The sequence below is a fragment of the Spinacia oleracea genome, chromosome 4, assembly GCF_020520425.1.
Source record: "Spinacia oleracea cultivar Varoflay chromosome 4, BTI_SOV_V1, whole genome shotgun sequence".
In the NCBI taxonomy this organism is placed as follows: domain Eukaryota; kingdom Viridiplantae; phylum Streptophyta; class Magnoliopsida; order Caryophyllales; family Amaranthaceae; genus Spinacia; species Spinacia oleracea.
This window is the reverse complement of record NC_079490.1, coordinates 150,586,221-150,611,977: the sequence shown is the minus strand read 5'-3', so window position 1 is coordinate 150,611,977 and position 25,757 is coordinate 150,586,221. Positions and strand designations below refer to the sequence as shown.

Here is a 25,757-nt window from a genome sequence, read left to right as displayed (position 1 = left end):
TATTTGGGCCATACTAGTCACTTTATAACCTGCAAAACAGTACATATACTATATATACCATTCACCCATTCATTATCATGAATGGCCCACATAGCTGGTTAGTAAAACACGTTATGCATCACATAAATATTTGTAGCAATTAATCAAGGGCACCAATAATCTACCAATTATTCAGTCCTTATTAATTCTAATCAAGTTGTTTAACCTTAAAGGATTTGTAGACCTAATCAAGAGTTTATGACTAAAATTGCTCCCACTTAAACCAATAAATTCATATGCTTTACTAATTTTAAACATAAAAATGTATTTCTAGTCTAACCGGAAACATACAAATTTAATTAAAATTTAAAGCTCATATAAATTTATAATTGAATCCACTTATTTAATTTATTTTCAGTCGAATTTAAATTAATTCAAGGTTTTTAATTTTAGTAAAATAATTAGAATAAATTAAAATTCATAATAATTATAATATTCAAAATTAAAATCCAAGAAAACAATTTAAATTATTAATTTTAAAATTAATTAAAATTACATGAACTGAAAATCTCAAATTAAAATTTAAAACGATTTAATCGTAACACAAGGTACGCACATCACCACGCAACACAGAGCCATAGGCCACACGCACACGCAGCCATCGCTGGCCACGATGCGCGCAGCCTCTGTGCCGTGTCGCGTCTGCTGCTGCTCACCCTCGCAAGGCACTACACGCGAGCCAGCGCTCGCTGCGCGCGGCAGTACGCGCTGTGGCGCAGCTCGCTTGCTGCCCACACGCGACTGCTCGCTTGCCTTGCCCCTCGCCCTCGCCCATCGCATAGCACACACGGCCAGCTCCTATGCTTCGCGCGCGCCACGCTTTGTTGCTCGCTGCATTCGTACCGCACGGGCGACGAGCTCCCTTGCTCGTCGTCGCGTGCCCGTACTATACAACACCCCTTAAGGGTAACACGTAGCTTCCATTGCTTTGTGCGTGCAACATTCATGAGCGTTTTCATAAAAATTAAAACTTTTATTTCCAAAATTAATGACAAATTAATAAATCATATTAATTTCATAATTTTAGGGCAAAAAATCGAAAATTTATTAATCAATTAATTTCCGATTAACATGGATTCAAAGCTAGGTCATAAAAATTAAAAATTTAACATAAATTAACAATTTTTATGGTGGATTTTAATCATTGGTACCTAATTAAATTATTAATTAATCATGAAAATCAAATCGATTCTAAATTATTCGAATTTCAACAAATTAATCATAATTACAAATTAGGTTGTATAATTAACAAGTCTAGGCATTCATAATTGTTAAACATATACAGTAGGTCAATCAAAAACTCAAGATTTATCAACAAGAATCGCAAATACTTAATTTAACATCTTAAATTTACAAAATTTTGCGTTCGAAAAACTAAAACCTCCGAAAAGTCATAGTTAGGCTTCGAATTTGGGAATTCTGGGTTCGGCCGAAAAATCACTCGATTTGGATGAGTAACGAAGAAACTGCCGAAAAACTGCGTACATATAATTAAATAAACGCAATTTGCAATTAATTACGAAAATTAATCACCCCTTTAATTCTTTGCAAATTTGTAAAATTTAACCATGTTCATGAAATTTAGATTATGAAAATTTAAGGTCCTGGCGTGGCCTTGGCTGCCTTGTGTGGCGCGCAGGCTTGCTGGACGCGGGCCTGGCTTCGTGCTGGGCCTTCGTCTAGCAAGTCTCGTCCGATGCTAATTCGTACGACGCGCTTCCGATTAATTTCCCGATTCCGGAATTCATTTCCGATACGAACAATATTTAACATTTCCGATTCCGGAATTAATTTCCGTTTAGAACAAATATTTAATATTTCTGTTTCCGGAATTATTTTCCGATTCCGATAATATTTCCGATTCAGACAATATTTCCGTTTCCGGCAATATTTCCGATTCCGGCAATATTTCCATTTCCATTTCCATTAATATTTTCCGATACGTACCATGTTTTCGTTTCCGGCAACATCTACGACTTGGATAATATTTATATTTCTGATACGATCCATATTTCCGTTTCCGGCAATATCATCGTTTCCGGAGTATTCATTTCTTGGTTATGACGATCTCAGCTCCTATTGAAACCAAGATCCGTCGATTCCGAATATCCATAGATGGAGTATTTAATGCCATTAAATACTTGATCCGTTTACGTACTATTTGTGTGACCCTACGGGTTCAGTCAAGAGTAAGCTGTGGATTAATATAATTAATTCCACTTGAACTGAAGCGGCCTCTAGATAGGCATTCAGCTCACTTGATCTCACTGAATTATTAACTTGTTAATTAATACTGAACCGCATTTATTAGACTTAATATTATATGCATACTTGGACCAAGGGCACTATTTCCTTCATCTACCCCCTGACATTCTCAAACAAATCCAATCATATGAGCTAAAAGAAGACCCTGATGTACAAGACCTTCTCTATTGGCAGGGTAATTCAAAAGGCAAGTTCTCAATAAAATCTGCCCTATACTTAATGAGAAAAGAAAATGAAGCGTGTGATGATGTCCATTGGGAGGATATTTGGTCTGCACTAGTTCAACAGAGGATTAGAGCCTTTATGTGGCTAGCTTGTCACGACCATTTCATGGGTAACCTTAACACATTCAAACGTCGAATGACTGACGAACCAAAATGTTACATATGTGGCGATCCAGAAGAGTCTACCATTCATATACTGCGGGACTGTGCTGCGGCTAAGATGGTCTGGAAGAAACTTGGTGGCCCATCTAACCACCCTACCTTCTTCACACAGCCCTTGCAACAATGGCTAACTAGAAATGCTCAAGGGGGAGACGAGACAAATGCAGAGGTATGGGCAATATATTTTGGTACAGCAATTTGGTGGATATGGCGTTGGAGGAATTGCTTCGTTTTTTACAGGGCTTTTGAAATTCCAGTAGACATTGGAGGGTTTCTACAAGTCCGTTTTGACGAGACTCGTCGTAGCTTGTTGAGTGCAGCTGAACTAAGTAATGAGAAGCCATCACCCAAAGTCCAGAAATTCATTGCGTGGCATGCCCCTCAACCAGGTGTGTACTCTTTAAATTGTGATGGAGCAGCCAAGGGTGCACCTGGCCCAGCAGGGGGTGGGGGTATCATCAGAGACCACGAAGGCACTATGGTATCTTCGTTTCATAGAAATTATGGTCATTGTACTACGTTCCGAGCTGAAGTAAAAGCACTCAAAAGGGGAATTGAGCTCGCTAGAAATCTACACATTGATCGCTTAGACATTCAACTTGATAGTCTTGCGTTGGTCCAAGCTCTAAGGAAAGAAATAAGCAACAGCAGCACTTGCACTCACGAACTCAGAGATTGCCAAAATCTCCTAAAGCTAACAGATTGGTCAGTCAAGGTTATTCAACCGAGCGGCGGATTGGCTTGCCAACCGTGGAGTCTCTCATTCTAGTAGTTTTTCCATCTTAGATTTTTCTCCCCTAGAACTTAATAGAATCTTGGAGGAGGATGTTAGAGGAGTGGCTTTCCCACGCTTAGCTCCTCCCTAGATGTAGTGTAGAATTTATTTGGTACTTTTTCTTTATTTTGTTGAAGATGTCTTCTTCTCCATTGAATAAAAAAAACAATAAAAAACGGCTAAAGGAATTAAGAAGAGAATACTCATATTAAGACCTCAATTAAACCAAGAGAAGGCACATTAAGGCCTCAATTAATCCAACGGTTATAAAATTAATAGATTCCCTTAACAATCACTACAAGAAATTGTAATATTAACGACGGGAAATTCCGTCGCGGAAGGCCAATAATCGTTGATTAACGACGGGATTTCCTGTCGCGAACCCGTCATAAAAGGGGGCAGTCGTTAATAGAAAATCCCGTCGTAAATCCGTCGTAAAAGACATTTGCGACGGTTATTCCCGTCATTATTTGGTTGTTAGCCCCGTCGCAAAAGGCTTTTGCGACGGGATTTTTGACTCGTCGTAATTAGGTTGTCATTAAAGATACAAATTCTTGTAGTGAATGACTTAGCCAAAACGATGGGTACCAAAAAAGAATAAGTAGGCCCACAACACAACTCACACCTCCGCGCGCGTGTATCCACCAAAATCTATCTTCCACTTTCTCAAACGAGTATTACACCATCATCCCAATATATGACTGAGGGCGGAGAGACGGCATTCTGTGATGTATGAGCAAACCCATCACAACGCCAAACATGCACCATTTCTTTTAAAAAAAGTACCATTCATTAAAAGATAAGTACCATTTCGATAAAAATTAACATGTACCATTTCGTTTAAAAGAGTACTATTTCATTAAAAACAAAGTACCATTTCGATTAAAACATGTACCATTTCGATTTAAACATGTACCATTTTATTGAATTTTTTTTGTTGTTATGTTTTTTCAAAAAATAACAGGTTTTTACTTCCTCATATATGACCTAGGCAAGAAGATAGTATTTACCAATTGTGGTACAATTTCACTATTCACTTTTTCCTCTCTTTTCTTTGATTTTTCCCAACTAGAACTTCTTAACATATATAAATTGGTTGAAATGTAATTAGTGGGTAAAAGCTAGCGACCACATCACATGATATGTAAAAGAGAGAGTGTGACAGAAATATAATTAAATTAGTGAGGTGGTTCATATCACAGAGGAAGTAAATTTTGGTATCACTTAGTAACGTATATATCAGTCAACAATAAGACAAAATAGGAAAAAGAACATGCAATAAATGACAAAACTCAACAATCAAATAGTGTTTGTATGTGAAAAATGGCGGGGTTTTTTAAATGGTGTTTTCATGTCTCTGATATGTTTTTATTCGCATATATCTGAGTGTCGCCTCGCCGATCTCTCATATCACATGTGTGAGTTGAATGTGTCCAGTTTACATTTTACGGAGTCCTCTATAGGTAACAAGTCTAATTTTGTGGATTTAATTGAACTAATTTATTGGGATAGGCATGAAAGTTGTGGTTTCAAGATTTAATGGGAATAATGAAGTTGGCTTATTGTGACCTATTTAGGGGTGACATGTCACATAATAACATGCAGTGTTTAAGTTATAAGTTATAAGTTTTAAGAATACCCTGTTTTCCTCCATAATGTAGAGCATAAATTTGTCCAAAACGTATCTATCCATCAAACTCAAATTAAAGTAGCTTAGAAAATTGCAAGGATAATAAAATCCAACTAAAAGTGGGTGCTAGAAAATAATATGCCCGCCAAAAACTCGTACGTAGAACAGCAATAAAATAGCAAAACAACAAAATTATCAAAACCCAACTATTTGAGGATGACTTAATTGGCAATATTCTCATGTACTAAGTACAATCGATTGTACATAGTGCTTGTAGGTATTGTGTAACTCTATTTCCTTACTCACATGCTTGTACCTTAGTGAGTAAATTGGCAAAATCAGGAGTACGGTAAGTCGATAAAGATCCTCGACTCAATAACTCGGATTAACCATACGGCAAGTTGCCCTAATTTGTCCTTGGTCACCTGTAAGAACACCAACTCTAGCCAAATTGTTGAGTGCATCACCAAACTTTTTATTAAAAACGGCGCCGTTAGCTGCAAAATACGACACAGTTTTGGTCGTTGCTGGGTGTAAAGCGATATCTTGATCGATTTGAAGAACCCCGTAGTGTTTTAAGGTAGAATTGTAATAGCTATTGTCTACAAAATTAGGAGATATTTGGTCAAGATTGACGAAATTGCCGCTAGTCCCGCCCTGAGGACAAGTCGTCTTTAGAACTTGGAGAAATGTTACATCTATGCTCGGGTCTGACGCTCCGGGGATGCCCTTGTAGTTGTACAATCGATTTTCGAAGAGAGCACAATGTCCAATTCCTACTGTATGTCCACCTGTATATATACACGTACATTGTTAATTAGAAGCTAGACAACATTGTTTAGTGTACCTGTGTACGTATCATATAAGCTATGATGTACTACTTCAGTTTTATAATGATTTTTTATTGAATAAATCAGGAAAGAAAGTGTAAAAATATGAGTGGATGTAAAAAAAATGAGCTAGCTAAGAGTAAGTGTTTGGAGATGTATAAATATTGTGGATTGAAAAAGGTAAGATAGATAGTAAATTTTCATTCCAAAAGATAGTTTGAAGCACAATATGAAAAACATTATTAAATGATTAAATGGTAGGGAGTATATAATAAGAGAAAAGTGTTATTTAATAACTTAATTTTGTAAGACTTTAATATTTTTGATTGATTACCCATAAGAAGGATAAAGTCTTCTTTAGTTAATCCCACGGCTTCAAACAATAAAATGGCTTTAGAAACTTCCACATTTGGAGGAGGTAAATTATCCCTGGCGTCGCTAGCTAGAGAAGTAATGCCGTCGCGCCTCCCGGTTTCCACCAGGTAATAGTTTGTGCGGCCATTTGCCTAAATAGCGTTAATTAACATGTACAAAAAAGAAGGCAGGTCAGTAGTAATTAAATTAAGTTTATTATGGGGCCGTCTCTTATTAGAAGGAAAAATAAAGGTCGTGTTGCATCAAAAATTGAAAAAAAAATCAATTTATTAAGCAAATGCATTGAAGTTACATACCAGAAAAACGGTAACTCTTGTCACTATAACGATAATATCAGCACAAGAAACAATTCCTGGACAAAGATGTTCGTCTTCTAAGGCTCTTTTTATGTCATCAATGAGTTCAAAGCCTCTAACAGTTCTATTTGGCCCTGCGGTCTTCTCAGTGTTTTCTCCGTCAAGTAGAAGTGATGCATCACATCCCTATCAAAAAATAATAATTAAAGTAAAATATATACGTATTTCTATGTAGCCGATTAATCAACCAATAACGTACTTGATCGATCTTTAGATTCGAGGGTGGGAGAAATTAACCCTTTCTCAACTCAATAAAATATATGGCAGAGCATTGGAAGTTGGAACATACCTTAACAAAGCAATCATGAAAGAGCATACGAAGCATAGCCGCTACAAGAGTAGGATCCTTGCTGAAAGCCAATTCCACCCTCCCACGAATAAAGTCTTCAACATCAAAATCAACATTATTTTTACACTTGTTATTATAAAAACCGATTTTCAATTGGCCGTAACATTGGCCGGCGAGGATCATGACAATGAGTCCGATGGCTAATGCGCCTCCCGCCGAATTGTCTTTCCTCATGACTATATTAATTTAGCAATTTACTCTTGAATTATGAATTTAATTAGTTAGTAATTGATGAATGGAAATGGAGAAACATTTATAGGAAGCTATGATTTATGGTAGATTGAGTCCATGCATATACGTGCAACCAACTAATCACAAGACATGTCCCATGTCTTTCTTTGTACACATGAATTTTGCTACATCAATTGAGGTTCCAAGGGGGGCTTAGCTAGTCTAATCATTCACAGTTGAACGTTCTAATTATTATATTTCAACATATCAATTTTAAGGGTCTAATTGAGAAATTATAACTTATATTTTATTGAATATAAAATAATTAAATGAGAATACATAATTAGACATAAGAAATTATCCATTTTTTAGGGTCTAATTGAGTGTCTTAGATTCTTAGTGGTCCTCCCCTTAAAATATGGAGTCTTAGTGGTCCTACACGTTCCTTTTAACAACACTTCAGCCACCCGGTCCTCTTTTTTTTTTTTTTTTTGACAGCACAACACAATATTCAATTAAACAAAGCTATTCCCTTTTTCTAACTTTTTGGTTAGATTATGGGCTATAGCAACAATCATACAACATTGAAAAATAAATAACAAACCGTTACTAACTTGAGCCATACATGCTCTTACAAGCATTGGAACTATAACATTACGAACTACAAGCATAGCCAGTGCATTGGTCGATGGCCCTTGATTGTTGCCTTCGCCTTGCGCGCCCACATTCTCCTTTCTCCTCGGGATGAAGCTTAAGCGATAAGCAATAAGAACCCATAATCGGTGGAACTTGAAAGACGACGAAAGAAACGGAAGGATATGAACTTCACGAACCGGTTGAAACGACCTTGTGAGCAAGGGGATATGCTCACGAACAAACTCGACACTCTGGAGAACGAGCACATGGAGTCTCCCAAAGAGACTCATCTTAGTGAACATGCTATGAACCCCCAAAAATTTCATTTGGGGAGCAGTCTTCAAATATGAATTTTTGAATGTAATGAGAGAACCTCTCACCACGAACCTAAACTGAACAACCGACATTCGTGAATACAAGATTCTCCTTCCATAGTCACCCCTACAACCTTCTTTCTCCCTCTCTAGACCTGACATACTACCGTCCAAGGGAGTATAAACACCAGGGACAAGTCCACTACCTAGGTTGACTGACTTTTGGACGACAACCAACTGGGAAAAACTTAAACCCAAAACCTCTACAATCCTCAACATTGGATATCCCGCCATAGAAAAACAAACCATTAACCAACCTTGCAAAGACAATAAACCAACAACCCCATACTTAACACTTCCAACAACCAAGCACAAACTAACCAAGTCAAACACATTAAAGCTAACTAAATTAAACATCACTAAACATCTAGAAACAACTAGACCAACAAAACAGAGAGAGGGTAAGAATCAAGCCACAATTACCACCTAAACAAGTACCAGAGATGTTACTGAAAAGGAAAGGAATTAAAAAAGCCTTAATCTAAATCCCAAACCTAACCTATACCTTTACCGGCAAGATCGGGATTTTCCCGACACTACAAGCCAGCGGCGGCTAGGAACCCAATTAGAAAACAAGGCCTTAACTCCCAAACACACAGAATACAACCAAAATTCAGAAATTCTATTCCAAAATTGAAACCCTAACCCCAAAACTTAACCTTTACCTGCGAAAACCACCGGCGGCACATACCTTTACCGGTGACTAATTGCGTCGGCCACTAGGAGGTAGATGGAATAGATTAGGTTGAAATTCCGGTCCAATAACTTTCGGTACGAACGAACCAACAACACCCCTACTTTTACCGACGAGATTATCGACGGCGGCTTTCGGAGGAGCTTTGGAAAAGGGCGGTAAAGATTGAAACCCAGATCTGAAAAACCTCTCTCTTTATTGAAGAAGCTTGATTCCCTTTCTTCTTCTCCGGAAGGGCAGATACACCAAGTGAACTAATTTCCGGCTCGCCGGCGCCCTTAAATGAGCAAATAAGGCTCGGGTCCGGCACCAGCGAGCCGACTGCGGTGGTTGAGGTTTGAAGGGGTTGGGATTTCTTTTTTAGAGAGGAAAGCTAGAGAGAGAATAATGGGTCCTTCACTTCTAAGTTCCCACCCGGCCCTCTTGATTCGTGTATATACGGCATGTTGGAGCCACACTTGAAATTATTCAAAACAAAATAGAATTAAAATTTAGGTAAATTTGCCAAAAATGACCTTTTATAACTCAATTTTTGCGAGAAAGGACCTTATATAATTTTTTTTTGTGAAAGCACACCTTAATGTAATTTTTTTTTTGTGAGCAAGTATCTAAGGGAAGTTTCCGGCATTGACTGAGCTTTTCCGGCCATTGACTTGCGCGAGGGCAGCATGCGTGGCTTAACTTGGCTAAAGACACTGATTTTCCCGAGTCTTGAATTTTCAAACTTGGTTTTTTTCAACTTTAGATTTTGAAGCTTAGAATTTTGGAGGAAAATTGGGTGTGGTTAGCAAAATAAAGCCACACGTGCTTCTCACGTGCAAGTCAATGGCCGGAAAAAGCTCAGTCAATGCTGGAAACTTACCTTTGGTTGTCTTTCGCAAAAAAAATTATATTAAGGTGTGATTTCACAAAAAAAAAATTATACAAGGTCCTTTCTCGCAAAAAAAAATTACATTAAGGTGTGATTTCACAAAAAAAATTATATAAGGTCCTTTCTCACAAACTTTGAGTTATAAAAGGTCCTTTTAAGCAAATTTGCCTATAATTTATAAGCTAATTTCGTGAGATGACGTCAAAAATGTGATTTCTTATTCAACCCTTCATTTAAATTGGAAAAATGAAAAACAATAAGCATGAAAATTCAAAAGTGTATCTCCTACTTCGTAGTACAACATAGAATAAAATCAATTTAATGGATACTTAAAAAAAAGATATTATTAAGGGCCTCTTGTTTTCACTCGATTTTCATTTACTTTCTAACCTGCTAGTTATCTGACCTTATTTAAATTATTAAAATTTATTTTTGTTATAAATTCTACTTGGAAAATTTATCAGAAAGGACCTTTTAAAACATCAAAATTGTGAGAAAGGACATTTTAAAAAAAAGTTGTGAAAGAAGACCCAATTGAATTTTTTTTTTGTTGTGAATAAGGACCATAAGCCATATTCCAGTGGTCAACGACTGTTTTCCGGCGTTTACCATCACGTGACACGCACGTGTACTAACTTATTCAGATCTTAAAAAAAAATCGATTTTCTCTCTCCTGCTCTGCTGCTCCTCCACCATTTTCTTCTTCCTTAATTCCAACCACGAATTTCTTCTCCCCAATTGAAATCAACCAAATTCGCGCAACCCAATTGCTTGTCGGTCCTTTTCGTACGAGATAACACTAAAAGCCCTAATTTTTTTCCTCAAATTACTCCAATTTTTTTGTTCTTGAAATTAGGGTTCTTAGTGTTACCTAATTTCAAGAATCGATTTTTTTTTTAAGATCTGAATAAGTTAGGTGGGGGGTGGGGGAAACATGGAGGGAAACTTTTCAAAAAAAATTGTAAAAATTTAAGACACGTGCATGTCACGTGATGGTCAACGCCGGAAAATAGTCGTTGACCACCGGAATATGGCTTATGGTCCTTATTCACAACAAAAAAACCCAATTAGGCCTTCTTTAACAACTTTTTTTTTAAAAGGTCTTTTCTCACAATTTTTGTGTTTTAAAAGGTCCTTTCTGACAAATTTTCCTAATCCTTATTTTTCCTAAACTTATCTTATTCGGACTTATTTTACATGAAATAAGTAGATTTTACATGAAGGGAGAACACAGCCTAAAACTTATACTCCATAGAATAAAAGGGTAGGAAATAATGAACCAATTAGTGAATTGAAACAAGGGTACGCATCATATATACCTTGTTTTTCCAATGTCTTAAAAATATACGTAGTACATGCATGTCCTAAAAAAAAAAAATATGCGTTGTCGCCTACTACTGATAAATTTACACTATTTCTTAAATGGACTTGGTCCACATTAAATTTATTGTGAATCATGTTTAAAAAGAAAAGGTAACAACTCGAATCTAATTTATTTTGACGTGTTTATTAGAATTATTATGAAAAAGTGTCAAATTTGAGTCGTTATTGAACAATATGATTTTAAGGTCACGATTCTTTTTTTAATACATAGGGTTACTTTGATTCAAAAATTGATTATTATATCTAAAATTAGTATTTAATTTATATAGTCACTATGTGAACGATAAAAATCACTATGTATATAAAAGGGGTGCTAGAATAAATTATTGGCTTTTGGTCTATAGTAATATTTGTATGGACCATGGCCACACAAGAATAATCCTAAATTTTAAGCATGTAACACGTGCATAAAGATTTACTCCCTCCGTTTCTTTTTGTTTGTTACGTTTGGACTTTTGCACGTTTATTAACGTATAATAAAGATTCTCTTTCTTTTTTATTAAAAAAAAATAAACCCATCTAAAACCTCAATCCACTTATCATTACAACAACCAATAAGATTGTTTTATTTATCAAAATGAACCAATAATGGAAAAGCACAAAGATTGCTAACTTAACATACTTGGGAAATTGCAAAGATATTTAATGAGTTGAGAAAATTGAACCAATCTGTCTATACTATATATTAAAAGGCGTTTATGAAATAGCATACGTGACACGTTGCGCTCTGCTTATGGGTAGTTCGCTTCAAGTAAGTTTTATATACATTTAAAAAATGTCAAATATGATTAGCATAAGGTTTGAACTCTTGATCTTGAGTTTAAACAATAGAGCTTTTACCACCAAGCTATTAAATATTTCATGTTATCATTGCAAAAAAAGTTATATATATAAGTAAATGTGAATGTTGTTAACGTAGTAACCCGGGGGCATCGCCCGGGCCCAAAAACTAGTTAAAATTAAAAGATGGCACAAAAAATGATAGTATAATAAGTTTATATATAAAAGAAAAGATTCTCCCACATAACAAACATTGTAAAACACTCTAAAAGGAATACGTAACAAACAAAAAGAAACGGAGGGAATAATTTATAACATATTCAACTATTGCATTCTTTTTTGTTCTGCTCATTTTTAAAAAAAAATCATGGTCTTTATACTTTACATATTCATTCAACTAAGATAAAACTATATTGATCCACTGGGTAGTCTACCCAGTACCCAGCTGATATGGAATGGGTATGTGTCATGGGTATTGACAATTAAAAAAATGAGTCAGCATTTCACATTGATTGATAGTTGATATTTTCTATGCACATTACTTTTCTTTTTTTTCTTTTTTTTTTGGCAGAAATTACATACAAGAGACAAGAGAATCAGTCACCCACTTTGTCTAGCATGAGTTGCTAACTCATGGGCTTCCTTAACTCTTTCCCTATTACATTTAAATACAGAGCAATGCCTAAACCTGTCCGCTATGTTCCTGATTTCACTGCACAGAGTACGTAACTAGTTCAAGTTCGCAATGGGGGAAGTCCCTTATAGAGATAATAGCGTCTATGCAGTCGGTGTAGATCCTTACTCCTTGAATATCTTGCTGACTGGCATAAGATAACCCCATGAAGATGGCTTTAACTTCCGCATGACTTGGGTTCATGGCTTCTACTCTAACTCCTTCTTTAGCAATCACTATGTTTCCCTTTCGCAGAACCCAACCCGCAGCCGCCACTGGAAATTTCTTCTTTTTATGCATCTTCCAAGCTCCATCAGTAACAAGGATAGCTTCATGATCGTTGCCCACCCCTTTGAGAATCACATGTTTTCCTTCTCCATCATGTTGTATTAGAGAATCTCTAGTTCTGGTAGTCTTCATTTTATTCCTTATTGGAGTTGTATTCATCCACTGCTCCCCAAACTGATGAGCCATACGAAGTATTAGTGCAGGATTCCGGTTCGAGTGTCTAAAAATGACACTATTCCTGTGCAACCAAATAGACCAAAGAATAGTAACAAAGGTAATCACTCTTATGCTTGTTCTCCCGTCTTCTTTCCATAGAAAATTCAGAAAATTCTTTATCCAATCTCTGAAATGCAGGTGTGTGTTAGTTATTGTAGAAACTCCCAGAGAGGAGGAACGCCACACATGAGCAGCTACCGTATACTCTCTAAGTAAGTGGGAGGTGCTTTCCATGTCATGCTCACATAAAACACATACATTGTCCCCTCCCATACCCCTCCTCCTCAGGTTGTCCTTAGTAGCTAGAGCATTATGCATCAGCTTCCACACAAACACCTTCCACTTCGGACTAAGATCGCTTTGCCATAGCTTTGTCCAAATATTGTCATGTCTGTCTATACTTTGATAATCCACATGATTCAGAATCAGAAAATTATAGACAGATTTAACAGTAGGATTACCTTTTTTGTCAGCCACCCACTGTATTTGATCATCCGTGTTGTCCTCTGGAATATGCAGACTCAAAATTTCACGAGTTGTTTCCTTTTCAAAGCTTTTCCAGATCAGATGTGTGTTCCAAACCCTCGCATCATTCCTCATGAGATCCTTAACTTGAGCAATACCCGTTTGTCTTAACTGAGTAGCATTTTTACATTTAGTCTCACCTGAAGGAAACCATACATCATGCTGGATATCACTGTTTCCACAGAATATAGCCTTTCCTAAGCCATGCTTAATCATGCTAGAGCACTTCCCTAGGCATCTATAGCCCCAAGACGCGTTGCTTTGAATACTATTGTTTATGGCAGCTTCTATAGGAGACCTTTTATATGCTGCATTCATGACTTTGGAGAGTAAAAGATTTGGGGAGTTATGAACTCGAAAAGCTTGCTTAACCAAGAGGGCCTTATTGTATTTTTCCACACTTCTTAAACCCACCCCCCCCCCCCCCCCCATTCCTTTCGGGAGTTCCAGTGTTTTTCTTTTGATCCAACATATGCTTCTTTTATCACTCGAACCACTCCACCAATAGTGCATCAGGAGCGAATCAATTTTCCTGGTGATTTTCTTCGGAACCATGAAAACCGAAAGCATATTTGCACTCAATGCTGCTAGTATTGCATTAATAAGGAGCAGTCTTCCATCTTGGGATAAACATAGGTGTTTCCAGGAAAGAATTTTCTGTTGGACCTTATCGACCAGTGGTTGGTACGCCCTGGACGACCGGCCATCCACTTCAACATTTCACCCTAAATATTTTCCCAAATATTCAGAGCATGGAGTACCCAGAATCCGTTTGAACTCATTCTTCATATCCATCGGGGTGTTTGGGCTGAAGATGACGCTCGACTTGTCAAAGTTTATTGCTTCCCCCGAAGCCTCACAGAAACTGTCAATAATGCCCCTTAACTCCCTGCAAGACTCATGAGTAGCTTTAAAGAAAAACAATGAGTCATCCGCGAAAAACAAATGTGAGATGGAAGGGGTATTCCTTGCAATCCGGATACCTTTGATACATCCATCTGCCTCTGCTTTGGAAAGCATCCGCGAGAGAACTTCCATTACCAAAATGAATATATATGGTGACATTGGGTCCCCTTGCCGTAATCCACACTTGGGTTTAAAAGGTTGACTTGGCTCACCATTGATAAGGATAGAATAGGACACCGTTGTAACACACTGCATGATCCAGTGTCTCCATTTTGCTGGAAAACCCATATGGGTTAGGATGCACTCAATGAAATCCTATCGAACCCGGTCATACGCTTTGTTCATGTCGATTTTCAATACCGCAATCCGCTCATACCCCTTTTTCTTCCTTTTGGCATACGTCAAAATCTCATGGGCTAACAAACAATTATCTCCCATGTATCTCTTTGGGACAAAAGCATTCTGGAACGGGCCCACCACGCCTTGCATAATAGGTTTAAGCCTATTCGTGATGCATTTTGAAATAATTTTATAAATGACGTTACATAGACTGATGGGTCTGAATTGGGTTGCCTTTTCCGGACATTCAACTTTCGGGATAAGGGCAATAAGCGTCTGGTTCCATTCTCGTAAAAGATATCATGATCTGAAAAAATGTTAAACCGCTCCGCTAATTTCACCCCAACAATATCCCATGCTTTATGATAAAAAAATAGCCGGTATCCCATTCGGTCCGGGGCTTTTAGACCTCCCAATTGGAATACTGCTGTACGAATTTCGTGTGCATCAATGTCCTTATTCAATATTGCCAAGTGGGCCGCTGATAAATGTGGAATGAAATCCATAATCGTATTTGAAATAGGCCCAGCCACAGGTTTTTGAAATGGTGAAGAATGGACTCTTGTATTTGGGTTGGACTATCAGTCCAGTTTTCATCCTCACACTACAGCAGCCGAATTTCATTTTTTGTCTTTCTTTTTTTGGCACATCTATAGAAGTATGTGGTGTTTTGGTCTCCAAGCGCAGTCCACTTCGTTTTAGCTCGCTGTTTCCAGTATGCCAACTTTATTAAAGCACATTACTTTCTCTCGTAACTTTAATTTTCTAGGTTTTCTCCCTCTTTGAATAATTGTTTCTTCACTTGATCTTCTCTCACCTTTCTTCTTCCTCTAAAATCTAAATTTAACCATTATACTTCCTTTTTTTTATATAGTTTATGCTTTTATTAAAATGGTGGATCAGGGGCTAAAGGCCATTAATTACATGAAGGAATACAATCCAGCAGGGTTATTTAACTCCTACTTAATGATGAGCTTCATTTGCTAGAACGAAATTGCAATTGCAGAAGCAGTAGAAAAATTCAAGTGATACCCTTGTTAAACTCACCCAAGAAAAATTCAGACCATTATACTTCCTATATAGGTTTAACCATTAGTACCATACTCGTAATTTTAATTTTTCGTTTTCGCAACGGATTTTATGTGTTCTTTCCTATGACTCTTGACCATTAAGGTGGTTCCGGTTCTTCCGGAGGTGGTAGTGGTTGCGGTGGTTTTCGAGGTGGTGTTGCTACTTGATCCATTCACTTTTGATAATGACAATTGAGAAAGAATATCATTTTGTATTTTTTCTATATAATTTGAATTCGGTTTGTTGAAGTAATTAGGCGGAAAAAAAAACTACAAAATTTAAATTGGGGTAAAATGTTGAATTTTATAAACATGGCTTAAAAAAGATGAAACAAATGGTCTTTTTTTCTGCTCCATTAATTTAACTGGGGACAGTATTGTATAAAAAGGTTTACTGTGATGATGAATTATAGTTTAGTAATCCCATAATTTTAAACCTTATCAATTTAAGACGCATATAATATCCATATAAAGCTCTTAGCCGGTCTTCGAAATGAGCCTAAAATATAAATTAGTCAGAATTTTTTTTTAGCTTATTGTTGATTTGTTATTGTTCTTATTATGGAGCTTCTTTTTTTTTTTTGATAATTTTGAGGCGTTTTATTCATAGTAGTGGAGGTACAGTATGAGTTTGATCAAAAGCAATACAGACTACACAAAACTATGCTTCTTGTGGAGCTCTACTCCTCTTTTATACCAAAAATCAGTATTACTTCAAATTTATTTGATTCATAATTTTAAACCACAAATCTATTTGAGAGCATAGAATACTGATAGAAATTCATCAACAAGATTTTCGAAATGAGCCTAATATTACAAAACATCCATAAATTATTCAGAATACTTTTGTCGATTTTTCCCCTCATACGGCTATATTCCATTTTTGATTGATAAACTTACGGCAAGGGCTAAAGTTTGGACTATTTTCTTACAAATACGTAGAACTATATATTTCCTCGGTTCCTCTATTCCATAATGATGTTTCAGTTTCTTTTTTTTCACGTTTGTCAATGTGCATTTTTTATATCGTTTTGATCTCTAATTATACATAAGTAAAATTTTGAAGTTTTGATATTCCTAAAATATTTATTGAGACGAATCAAACAAGGCTTGTAGGGGGGTTTTTCTCCTGTCGACAAGTTTGTATTTCCCCTACGGAAGGCTTTTGTAATTTTTGGATTTCGAAGGAGTCGCCACAAACATTTTTAAGGGTCCCGTTTGGAAAGACCAAAATTGACTCTATATCGGATAAGGCATTGAATCTTAGAAACGGATGAGTGAGATCCGGGCAAGGGAACGAGATGCTTATTCCGCAAGTCTTAGAAATTGAATTCAAATTCATGGCATAAACCATTTTTGAAATACCCTAGTCATGACACTATGTGGGTTTCGATTTAGAACTTGCACAAATAGAATTTCTACTTTTGTATTGTGACCACTTCGCTTTAAAGTTAATTTAAGGGAACCTAAGGCCGGTTTTTCCAAGAAATTATCTTTGTTAAGCGTGGTGTAACTTTGCACTTTGTCATATTTAGCATGTGAGGTGATGAAAGCAATAAACAAGTAGAGCAACATCACAATAGAAAATAAGTGCGTAATTAGTAAAATACATCACCACCTAGAAAAGGACTAGGTGGGAAACCACATTGCCTAGAAGGACTAGGCAAGTAAAGTTGCATAAAGTTACGGAATTGAAAGGTGCAATATTTAAAGGCATTATTAAAATTGCGATATTGAAGTGCATAATTGAAAGGCGTTATTGAAATTGCGGTATTGAAGTGCATAGTTGAAAGATGCGATATTGAAATTGAACTATTGATTTTGAGATCTGAACGCCAAACGACTTCTTAAGAATAAGTGCGTCCGACACGGATTCAAGTCTAAAAATATCAACTTTAGGATAAGTTTCTCATCCTAAAGTGTCGTAGAATTTGGACATAGAAATTGAACTTGAAATATTGAATCTTGAACATTGTACTTGAATATTGAAATGAGGAGTCTTGAATCTCAAAGATTAGACGACCTTTATGTCAAAAAGGTTTCACCTTTGATATGCTCCATATATTGAAATGATTCTAGTTTAAGGAAGTGATTACAAACAAGCTTAAACCTCATAGAATCTTGAAAATGAAACTTGAACTTGAATATTGAAAAGTGGATTCTTGAATCTCAAAGATTAGACCTTTAAACATTAAAAAGGCCTCACCTTTTATTACTCCATGTTTTGAAAATGATTCTAGTCTAAGGAAGTGATTACAAACAACCTTAAACATCATTGAATCTTGGAACTTTGTATTTGTATCATAGAAAGTGTTGATTTTGTAAAATTGTGTGATTGTTGTAAGTGACACTTTTAAGAGTAAAAGTGCAAAATTTACTAATCATTTTGAAATAGAAACTATAGAAACATGGTAGATTATGATTGGGATTCGAAATTACCTAGTTAGGTGTAGGCTAGAATTCCTCTTGGAGCTCCCAATTGCTTAGAAATTTGAGATTTGTATGGGTTTTTTTGAAGAATTTGTATTTTGGGTTTTGAGTGGCAATTTCCGAATTACGACGTTCTGGTTGTGTATTGCTGCCCTAAAGTGCTGGAAATTAGGGGTTTAAATAGGAAAATGAGAGGTTAAACGCCAGCTGACAGCTGCGTCCAGCGCATCAACGACGCCTGACGCCGCTGAGGTGGCACAGAAGACGTCAAGCAAGGACGAAGATGTCGTCCTTGCGTTTGGCTTGTAGTGGGCGTACCCTTTGTACGAATTGTACTTTTTTTTGGCACGTAGTTTTGCTTGGCGGTTAAGGAAATTTGCGACTAAAAACTAGCCGTTTCGGTTTTTCAAATTCGCTTTTACGGGACGAGGCCCGGCTTGCTCGATTATGTGGGTCGGCGCCCGAATTTGGATTGCTTAGTGTCATTTCGACTGGAAAATACCTTGTAAAATCAATGGAGTGGTCCATTGGGTGAGATTGTACTTGGATTTTGAAATTGATTTTTGGAAATTGAACTTTGTACCGAGTTCCGTGATGGGAACGGTCTCGGGGATTGGATTTTGGACCATGGATTTTGGAATAAGTTTTAGCAATTCGGATTTCCGCACAGAGTTGTTCCAACAACCTAGCAAGGATAATGGTATCATCCCAATGGGGAGACACAATTTAGGTATCTACAGAAGCCCCCACTTTGACTGAGCGTCCGGTTAGGAAAGCGCAAGTCAAAGTTTTCGACGCGTGACGGAGAACGGTCAAGATGTTCTGCAATCAAGACCATTCTTTGTACGCTGGTACCTGCACAAGACAGGCGTTAGAAAAAAGGATAGAGTCTACCTCCGTACGGTTATGACGACTCTAATTTGTACTTGTACTGCTCTTCCGCCTCTGGTTTAGGACGGAGCTTGGCATCGAAAATTTTGAATCTTGAATTTTTTAATCTTGAATTTTTGAAACTTGAATTTTGAATTTTGAATACCCGGAGTTGATCTGCTGAGGATGTACTTCACTGGGGAGAAGAGCTTTTTATTGGCTCTCAAGATTTTGAAATTTCGGCTGATTTTCCTGGAGCTTGGGTCCGTTTGGAGTCGAACGCCTGAGTTCTTGTATTTTTCAGACTTTGTATTCTTGAAATATTTATCTGTTGGTGTTTGGAGACACATGTATATACCCGTAATTTCGAAAGGTAGCATGATTTGATGTTTGATGCCTGGTGCTAAAAACCGTAGCAGCAAAGGACATGCAATCAGCACGGAGGACCGTGTGGAGAAGATTCCGCATGCAACAGCGTGGCGCCCGCCGCAAGGCTCGGCATTCGGCGCAGGGGCTGGGCTATAAATTCCCCCCTTGCCGTGCCATTTGAAGAGCACCCACGTCCATTTTTCTTGCTTTTCTCTCTCAAAGGTCGACTACTCTCCCCTTGATCTTGTTGTTCTTGCCTTGTCCATGTAAGTATTTCATGTTTTGCTTATGAAATAAACTCTAGGATTGCATGTAGTTTTGATTTTTGTACTTTGAAATGCTTGTTGATATGATGCTTGTATGATAGTAGGCTTCTTGAATCTTGTAGAAAATTGTTTGGGTAGCCACTTGAACTTGAACTGTTAGAACTTGTAGAATAGAATCTTGAACTTTTCCTTGAACTTCGTACTTGGAATTTGTAGATAGTGATATCATTGGTGACCTTGTTGGGTCTTGTAAGAGAGTAGGCTAGAATGGCCTATATGTTGTTTGTAGAATTTTTTGAATTTTGGCTTCGGCATGGATAGCCTAGGCGCTGGTGTAGATCTTGTATACTTGCTTCGGCATGGATATCCTAGGCGTTGGTGTAGAACTTGTATGCCTGCTTCGGCATGGATAGCCTAGGCGTTGGTGTAGAACTTGTATTCCTGCTTCGGCATGGATAGCCTAGGCGTTGGGGTAGAATTCTCTGTTGAAGTAGAGGTCCCTGGCTGAACTTGTATTGCCACTGGGGATTTTTGAAATTTGATTTTTGTACGGGATAGTATAAGATAGCCCCCAATCTTGAATGTTTTTTTAGTATTTCGAATGTTTTAGTATCCTCGTCACACCCGGAGGAAGCTTGGCGAATGTTTGGCGGTTCGAGCTGCTATGGAGGATGCTTCAGATGACGAAGCGGCGGCGACGAATGTGTCGGAGCCAAGCATGGTACCACGGCGAGTCCCTACCTTGACGGCAAGGGTTGGCGGTCTTCGGATCTTGTATTTAGGCCAGAGTTTCATCTGTCTCAGCGGCCACACGCTGGTTTGGTGAATCTTGTACTGTGCTTTGAATGTGTCTCTTAAATTTGTATAGGTCTTAAACTGATCCACCCATTTGTAGGATGACGGGGAGCCGTTGCGCACATTTTGGTCTTTGAATGAGCTTTATGATATTTTTCCGGTTGTCTATGGCGACGCGGAGACTCGAGCGATCTGGTTGCAGACGGGCGTGGTTGATTTCTGGCATGCTCTGGGAGATGCCCAAGGGAGGACGGGCATCAAAGCCCGACTACAGGCTCTGCTGGAGCGGTGGTGGGATACAACCAACACTTTTCATGTGGTGTGGGGGGAGATCACCATTACCCCTTTTGAGTTTGCTATGATTATTGGCCTCCCCTTTTCTGAGAGGAGTGTTACCTTTGATTCCAAGTTGACATGGAACTCGAACGGTATCAGGGAGTTGACTGGCCCTGTTGTTGACTTGATGACGGATGACACCCGTGCTCCTCTGACGGTGATCATGGCTGGGATCCGCAGCACTGAGATATCTGCGGAGCAGAGGGTTCGGCTCTTCCTCCTGGCCCTTGTTAGTAGAGTGATGGCCCCGAGCAGGAGTAGCCGGGTGCTGATTGGCTTCTTGGGAGCTTTGAGGGACTTGAGGGTTGTTTCAGGCCTCAACTGGGGTGGTCTGGCATATAGCCACCTTTTGTACGAAATGAAGAACGCTTGTCGGACTTCACCGGAGAGTAAGGCGAGCGTTGCTTCTTTGTGGAGCGTGCTGGAGGTATTTGGGACTCCTTGTACTTTGTATTTTGTACTTTTATGTTTGTATCTTGAATCTTGTACACATAGGATTTAACCGATGCTTTTGCTTGCTTTCTTTTGAAGATTTGGATGTATGAGCATTTTCCGACTTTGGCGCCGGCTCGTACTGGGGTTGCGGCTTACGCGTATGCTGCCTCTTGGGTAGGAGCGTGTCTTTGGCGACCTTCCGCAGAGCTTTGCGGGTTTTGCTTGTTGAGCAGGTATGCCTTTGTACTGTTCTGGTCTTTTGTAGTTGTACTTGTATACTTGTCTAGGTTGTCTGTTTTGTAGGTGGTTTGGCGTCCTTTTGCTGGTGCGCCTATACCCGTTTCAGCCATGCAGGCCCACTTCTTGTCTGGACGACGGGTTTTGCTCCCGGGGGTGTATCGCCACATGTGGTATCTAGGGGAGCGAGTGTCCCTTCAACATAGTACGAGGGGTAGGCTTATCCCCACGGATCCGCTGGAGACCATGTTGGCGGCGATTGAAGATGTTGCCCAATTCTATTTGGATGCCATGGAAGCTGGGGGAGATGTCGTTTGTCTACCTTGGGTGAACCTTGTAGATAGGAAAGGCAGTCATGATGGCCTTTTGAAGAGGCTTGCTCCACCTGTACGCTTCGTACTGCCGGTGAGCTTTTGAATTTGTATCTTGTACTTTTGTATTCTTGTATTCTTGTATTCTTGATCATTGTATGAATGTTTGTAGGAGGTGGAGATCGACCCCGAGGATATTCCCTATGCTGAAAGGGTTATCCACTATGATAACTCCGACGGAGAGCAGGTGGAGGTGACCGTTCCTGTGGCTTCTCCTCCGCATTGGAGGTCGTATGATGCTGTACCGGAGCATTATGCAGTTGTAAGTACCTGTTGTATTCTCTTGAAATTGATTGTAATCTTGTATATGGAAGTTGATTCTGAATCTTGTATGCAGGCGCCTCGGGCGAGAGTGCGTCGCTGGATGCTTGATATTGATTCCCTGAATAGGCATTGTGTCAAGCTGACCCATAAGCTTACTGGCCGGGACAGAGAGGTGCCTCCATTGACTGGGAAATTTGTATTCTTGAAACTTGAATATGGATGACTGATTCTTGAATTTTGAATTTTGTATAGGAGCGACGTCGAGGTCGCAGAGATTTTGTGGAGAGGGACCCCCGGTGGAGACTTCGAGAGAGCAGGACGGGCCGAGCTTAGGCCTGGGCCTGGGCCTGGGTTCTGGTACTAGTACTTATCAGAGGCATTCTGATGCTGATAGGGGAGTTGTTCCCTTTACACATGTTGATCCTACAGGCATTCTGTTGGAGGTCCGGGCAGTTCGATTCCTTTTATGTCTCCCCCTGGTACTTACTTCGGAGCGAGTAGCTCCCAGTCTTGGAGTGCAGATTCTTGGGCTTACTGGTATGAGATGGAGCGGATGCGACAGGCCTAGGATTTTGGGATGCAGCTCCAGTTTATGGCGATCCCGCAGCCTTATCAGTACCCTTCCCCTCAGCAGGGAACCTATCGTCCTCCCGGTACTCTTCGTATTTCGGAGCAAGAGCCTGTTACCCCTGGGACGGAGCTGGATCAGGATCTGGAGCGCTATAGGAGCCGAAACAGGAACAAAGAGCCTGTAGTTGACATTACGGCTGATGATGACTCGGATTGATCATGGTAGCGAGTTCCAGCTTGCCTTGGATTTTGTATGAGTTGTTTTTGTACGGATTTTGTAGGTTTGTATTTGGAACTTGAATTTTGTATGGTTGTATGGTTTTGAAATCGAATTTTGTAAATTTTGGAATTTTTGGATTTTGTATGGTTGGAAGTTTGAATTTTGTATGGTTGGAATTTTGTATGGTTTGAATTTTGTATGTGTCTTTGCAGGGTTTGAAGTTCGTACGCGTTGGGTGTGCTTTTGAAATTTGTAGCTATATGTATGCATGCAAAATTTTGCCCATTTTTTCCAATGTACATACCCCCTATAAGCCCCCACTTTGAGTGAGGTTTTTTGGTTAGAAAAAGGGCAAGTCAAAGTATATTTAACTCTTGCTTATGCATATGCAGACTCTTGAAAAAAAAATTCCCATTTTTTCTAGTGTACATACGCACTATAAGCCCCCACTTTGACTGAGGTTTTTTGGTTAGAAAAAACGCAAGTCAAAGTATATTCGACTCTTGCTTATGCATATGCAAACTCGACTTAGGACGCCAATCTAAAATGCTTGAATTTTGAACAGATTGACCCGAAATCGGCCCAAAGCGCTGACTCGAACTGCTTGAAATTGCGCGGCTTGCGGCTTTGGAATCTTGAGTTATTGAGGTTGCACTTAGCTGTCCAAAGCTATAAAGAGTGCGTACTCGGAATAATAAAGGGGGCGGTGGCCTCGTCCTTGTTGCAGGCCCCTGCGCCTGGCGCAGGCTTCGGCGTCCAGCGCCGGTGTACTACCATAAATGCCGGTTCTTGTATAAATAGGGAGCTTTCTAGATCAAATATTCGCACCAATTCTTCCCTGCTTTTCTTTGCATACTGATTCTTTACGAAAAAGAGGGGATATGGCCATGTCTTTTGAAAATGCCTTGAACTCTTGGCTTGGTTCGTTAGGCAAGATGGAGAAAAGGGAGCTTGATGGCATGCATCTTGGGGTGCTCGCCTCTTTTCGATTTGTTAAACTTGATGTGCACTTCATTCTTGCTGCTCTGGAGGCTGATATGTTAATATTTTATAGTGTGTTTACCCCCGCCCCTTAGTACTTTTTGATCTCAAATGAGCTCTTCGGAGCGATTTTTAGTACTAATGTGCTCCTTGTAGTGTGTTTGTAGTTTCAGGTTCATCATTGTAGGAATTAGCATATTTTTGTGCATTTCCTACTCATTTGAATCAATACAAGAGATTATGTACTTTCGAGAGCACACACATTGAGTTGGAAGAGTTTTCGAGCAAAGCGGATAGTGAAAGAAGTAGAAAACCGACACTCGTCTACTCTTTTGATCATAACTTACGTTATACAACTCCAAATGAAGTGATTCTAATTGGGTTGGATTCTAGACTTCAATAGCTTTCCAACGAGTGGTCACTCGCCTAATTCCGACAAATAACAAAGGAGATATGGCGTTTTAAAGATAGAGGATCGTGCAGTTTGTACGCGCGCCCGGCGGGCGAATGGCTGCCCGACGGGCGAACGTCTGCCCGACGGGCGGGAGCTGCCCGATCGGGCGCGTGCCGATGATTTCCAGAATTTCTCCCTCCGCCCGGCGGGCAGACCTGCGCCCGACGGGCGGGTTACGAGCTGGTCGCCCGACGGGCGGAAGGCTGCCCGACCGGGCGACGACAACCCAGGAGCCTTTTAGCGCGCGGTTTACTTTAGTATTTCCGGTTTTTGTTGGGCTTTTTGGGCAAAACTATAAATATAGCCCTTAGAATTTAGTTGGACATCTTATTATCTTATTATCTTATTATCTTATTTTCTAGTATGAAGCACTTAGATTATTTTCCTTAGCTTAGTTTTCTCTCAAATTTAGTTCAAAACACTTAGTTTCAAATTCAATAAAAATTCAAGCTTTCCTTTGCCATTGTTCTTCAATTAGGTATTGTTCTTTATTTCAATCATTTATTTTGCTTTAATTATGTTTTCAATCATGCTAATTGTTTTGTTTATTGTTAATATGCTTGAGTAGTCTAATTTCTAGGGTTTGGGGATCCATGAATAATATGAAGGGATATTGAATAATTGTGATTGTTGGCATTGTAATTAATTCCTATTGATTGGTTTATTTCACTATACAATTAGATTTGCGCAGGTTTAATTGTGGTAGTTTTGCAATATCAAATTAAGATTCGAGAGATGCAATTTGATGTTTAGGCTTGTGTCAATAGGTAGAATTAGAGTTAATACGTAGCGAGAGCCCGTTAATTCTAAGTCTATGATTAGTATCGATTCGAGAGAGCATGCTAGTCTAATTAATTACTTTGTTGATTATCGTGATTGTTCATTATCCTGGATTGTTATTTGTTGGTGAACCTATGCCCTAGATTCTTTAATATCTTGATTCTTAATTGTTTGATTATCGTCGTAGTCTTAGTAAACCATCAAACCAAACTCTTGTTCCCAATAGTCTAGACTAATTAATTAATAGTAGAAAGAACACTGTTTCCCTGTGGATTCGATCCTGACTTCCCTCGCTACCTAGCTAGTGGACTTAGGTTTATCTTTGATTAGGTGATACGACTTAAGCCTGTCAAATTTTGGCGCCGTTGCCGGGGAAACGGTTTAATTTTCTGCTATTAATTTTATGATCTAGATTATTTTCTTGAGTCTCATAGAACTTCCAGTTCTT

At 38.7% G+C, this 25,757-nt stretch overlaps 2 protein-coding genes across 2 annotated transcripts; both read right to left on the bottom strand.

Annotated features, from left to right (window-relative positions):
- Positions 1-5,018: 5,018 nt before the first annotated feature.
- LOC110783593 (peroxidase 57-like) lies at positions 5,019-7,210 on the bottom strand. Its single transcript, XM_021987945.2, has 4 exons — positions 6,946-7,210; positions 6,597-6,782; positions 6,260-6,431; positions 5,019-5,886 (listed from the first exon to the last, which is right to left on the bottom strand). The coding sequence occupies exons 1-4, from the start codon at positions 7,177-7,179 to the stop codon at positions 5,468-5,470; spliced, it is 1,011 nt and encodes a 336-aa protein (XP_021843637.2). The 5' UTR covers positions 7,180-7,210; the 3' UTR covers positions 5,019-5,467.
- Positions 7,211-12,623: 5,413 nt separating this feature from the next.
- On the bottom strand, positions 12,624-14,810 carry LOC130472026 (uncharacterized). Its single transcript, XM_056842431.1, has 2 exons — positions 14,378-14,810; positions 12,624-14,326 (listed from the first exon to the last, which is right to left on the bottom strand). The coding sequence occupies exons 1-2, from the start codon at positions 14,808-14,810 to the stop codon at positions 12,624-12,626; spliced, it is 2,136 nt and encodes a 711-aa protein (XP_056698409.1).
- Positions 14,811-25,757: the final 10,947 nt, after the last annotated feature.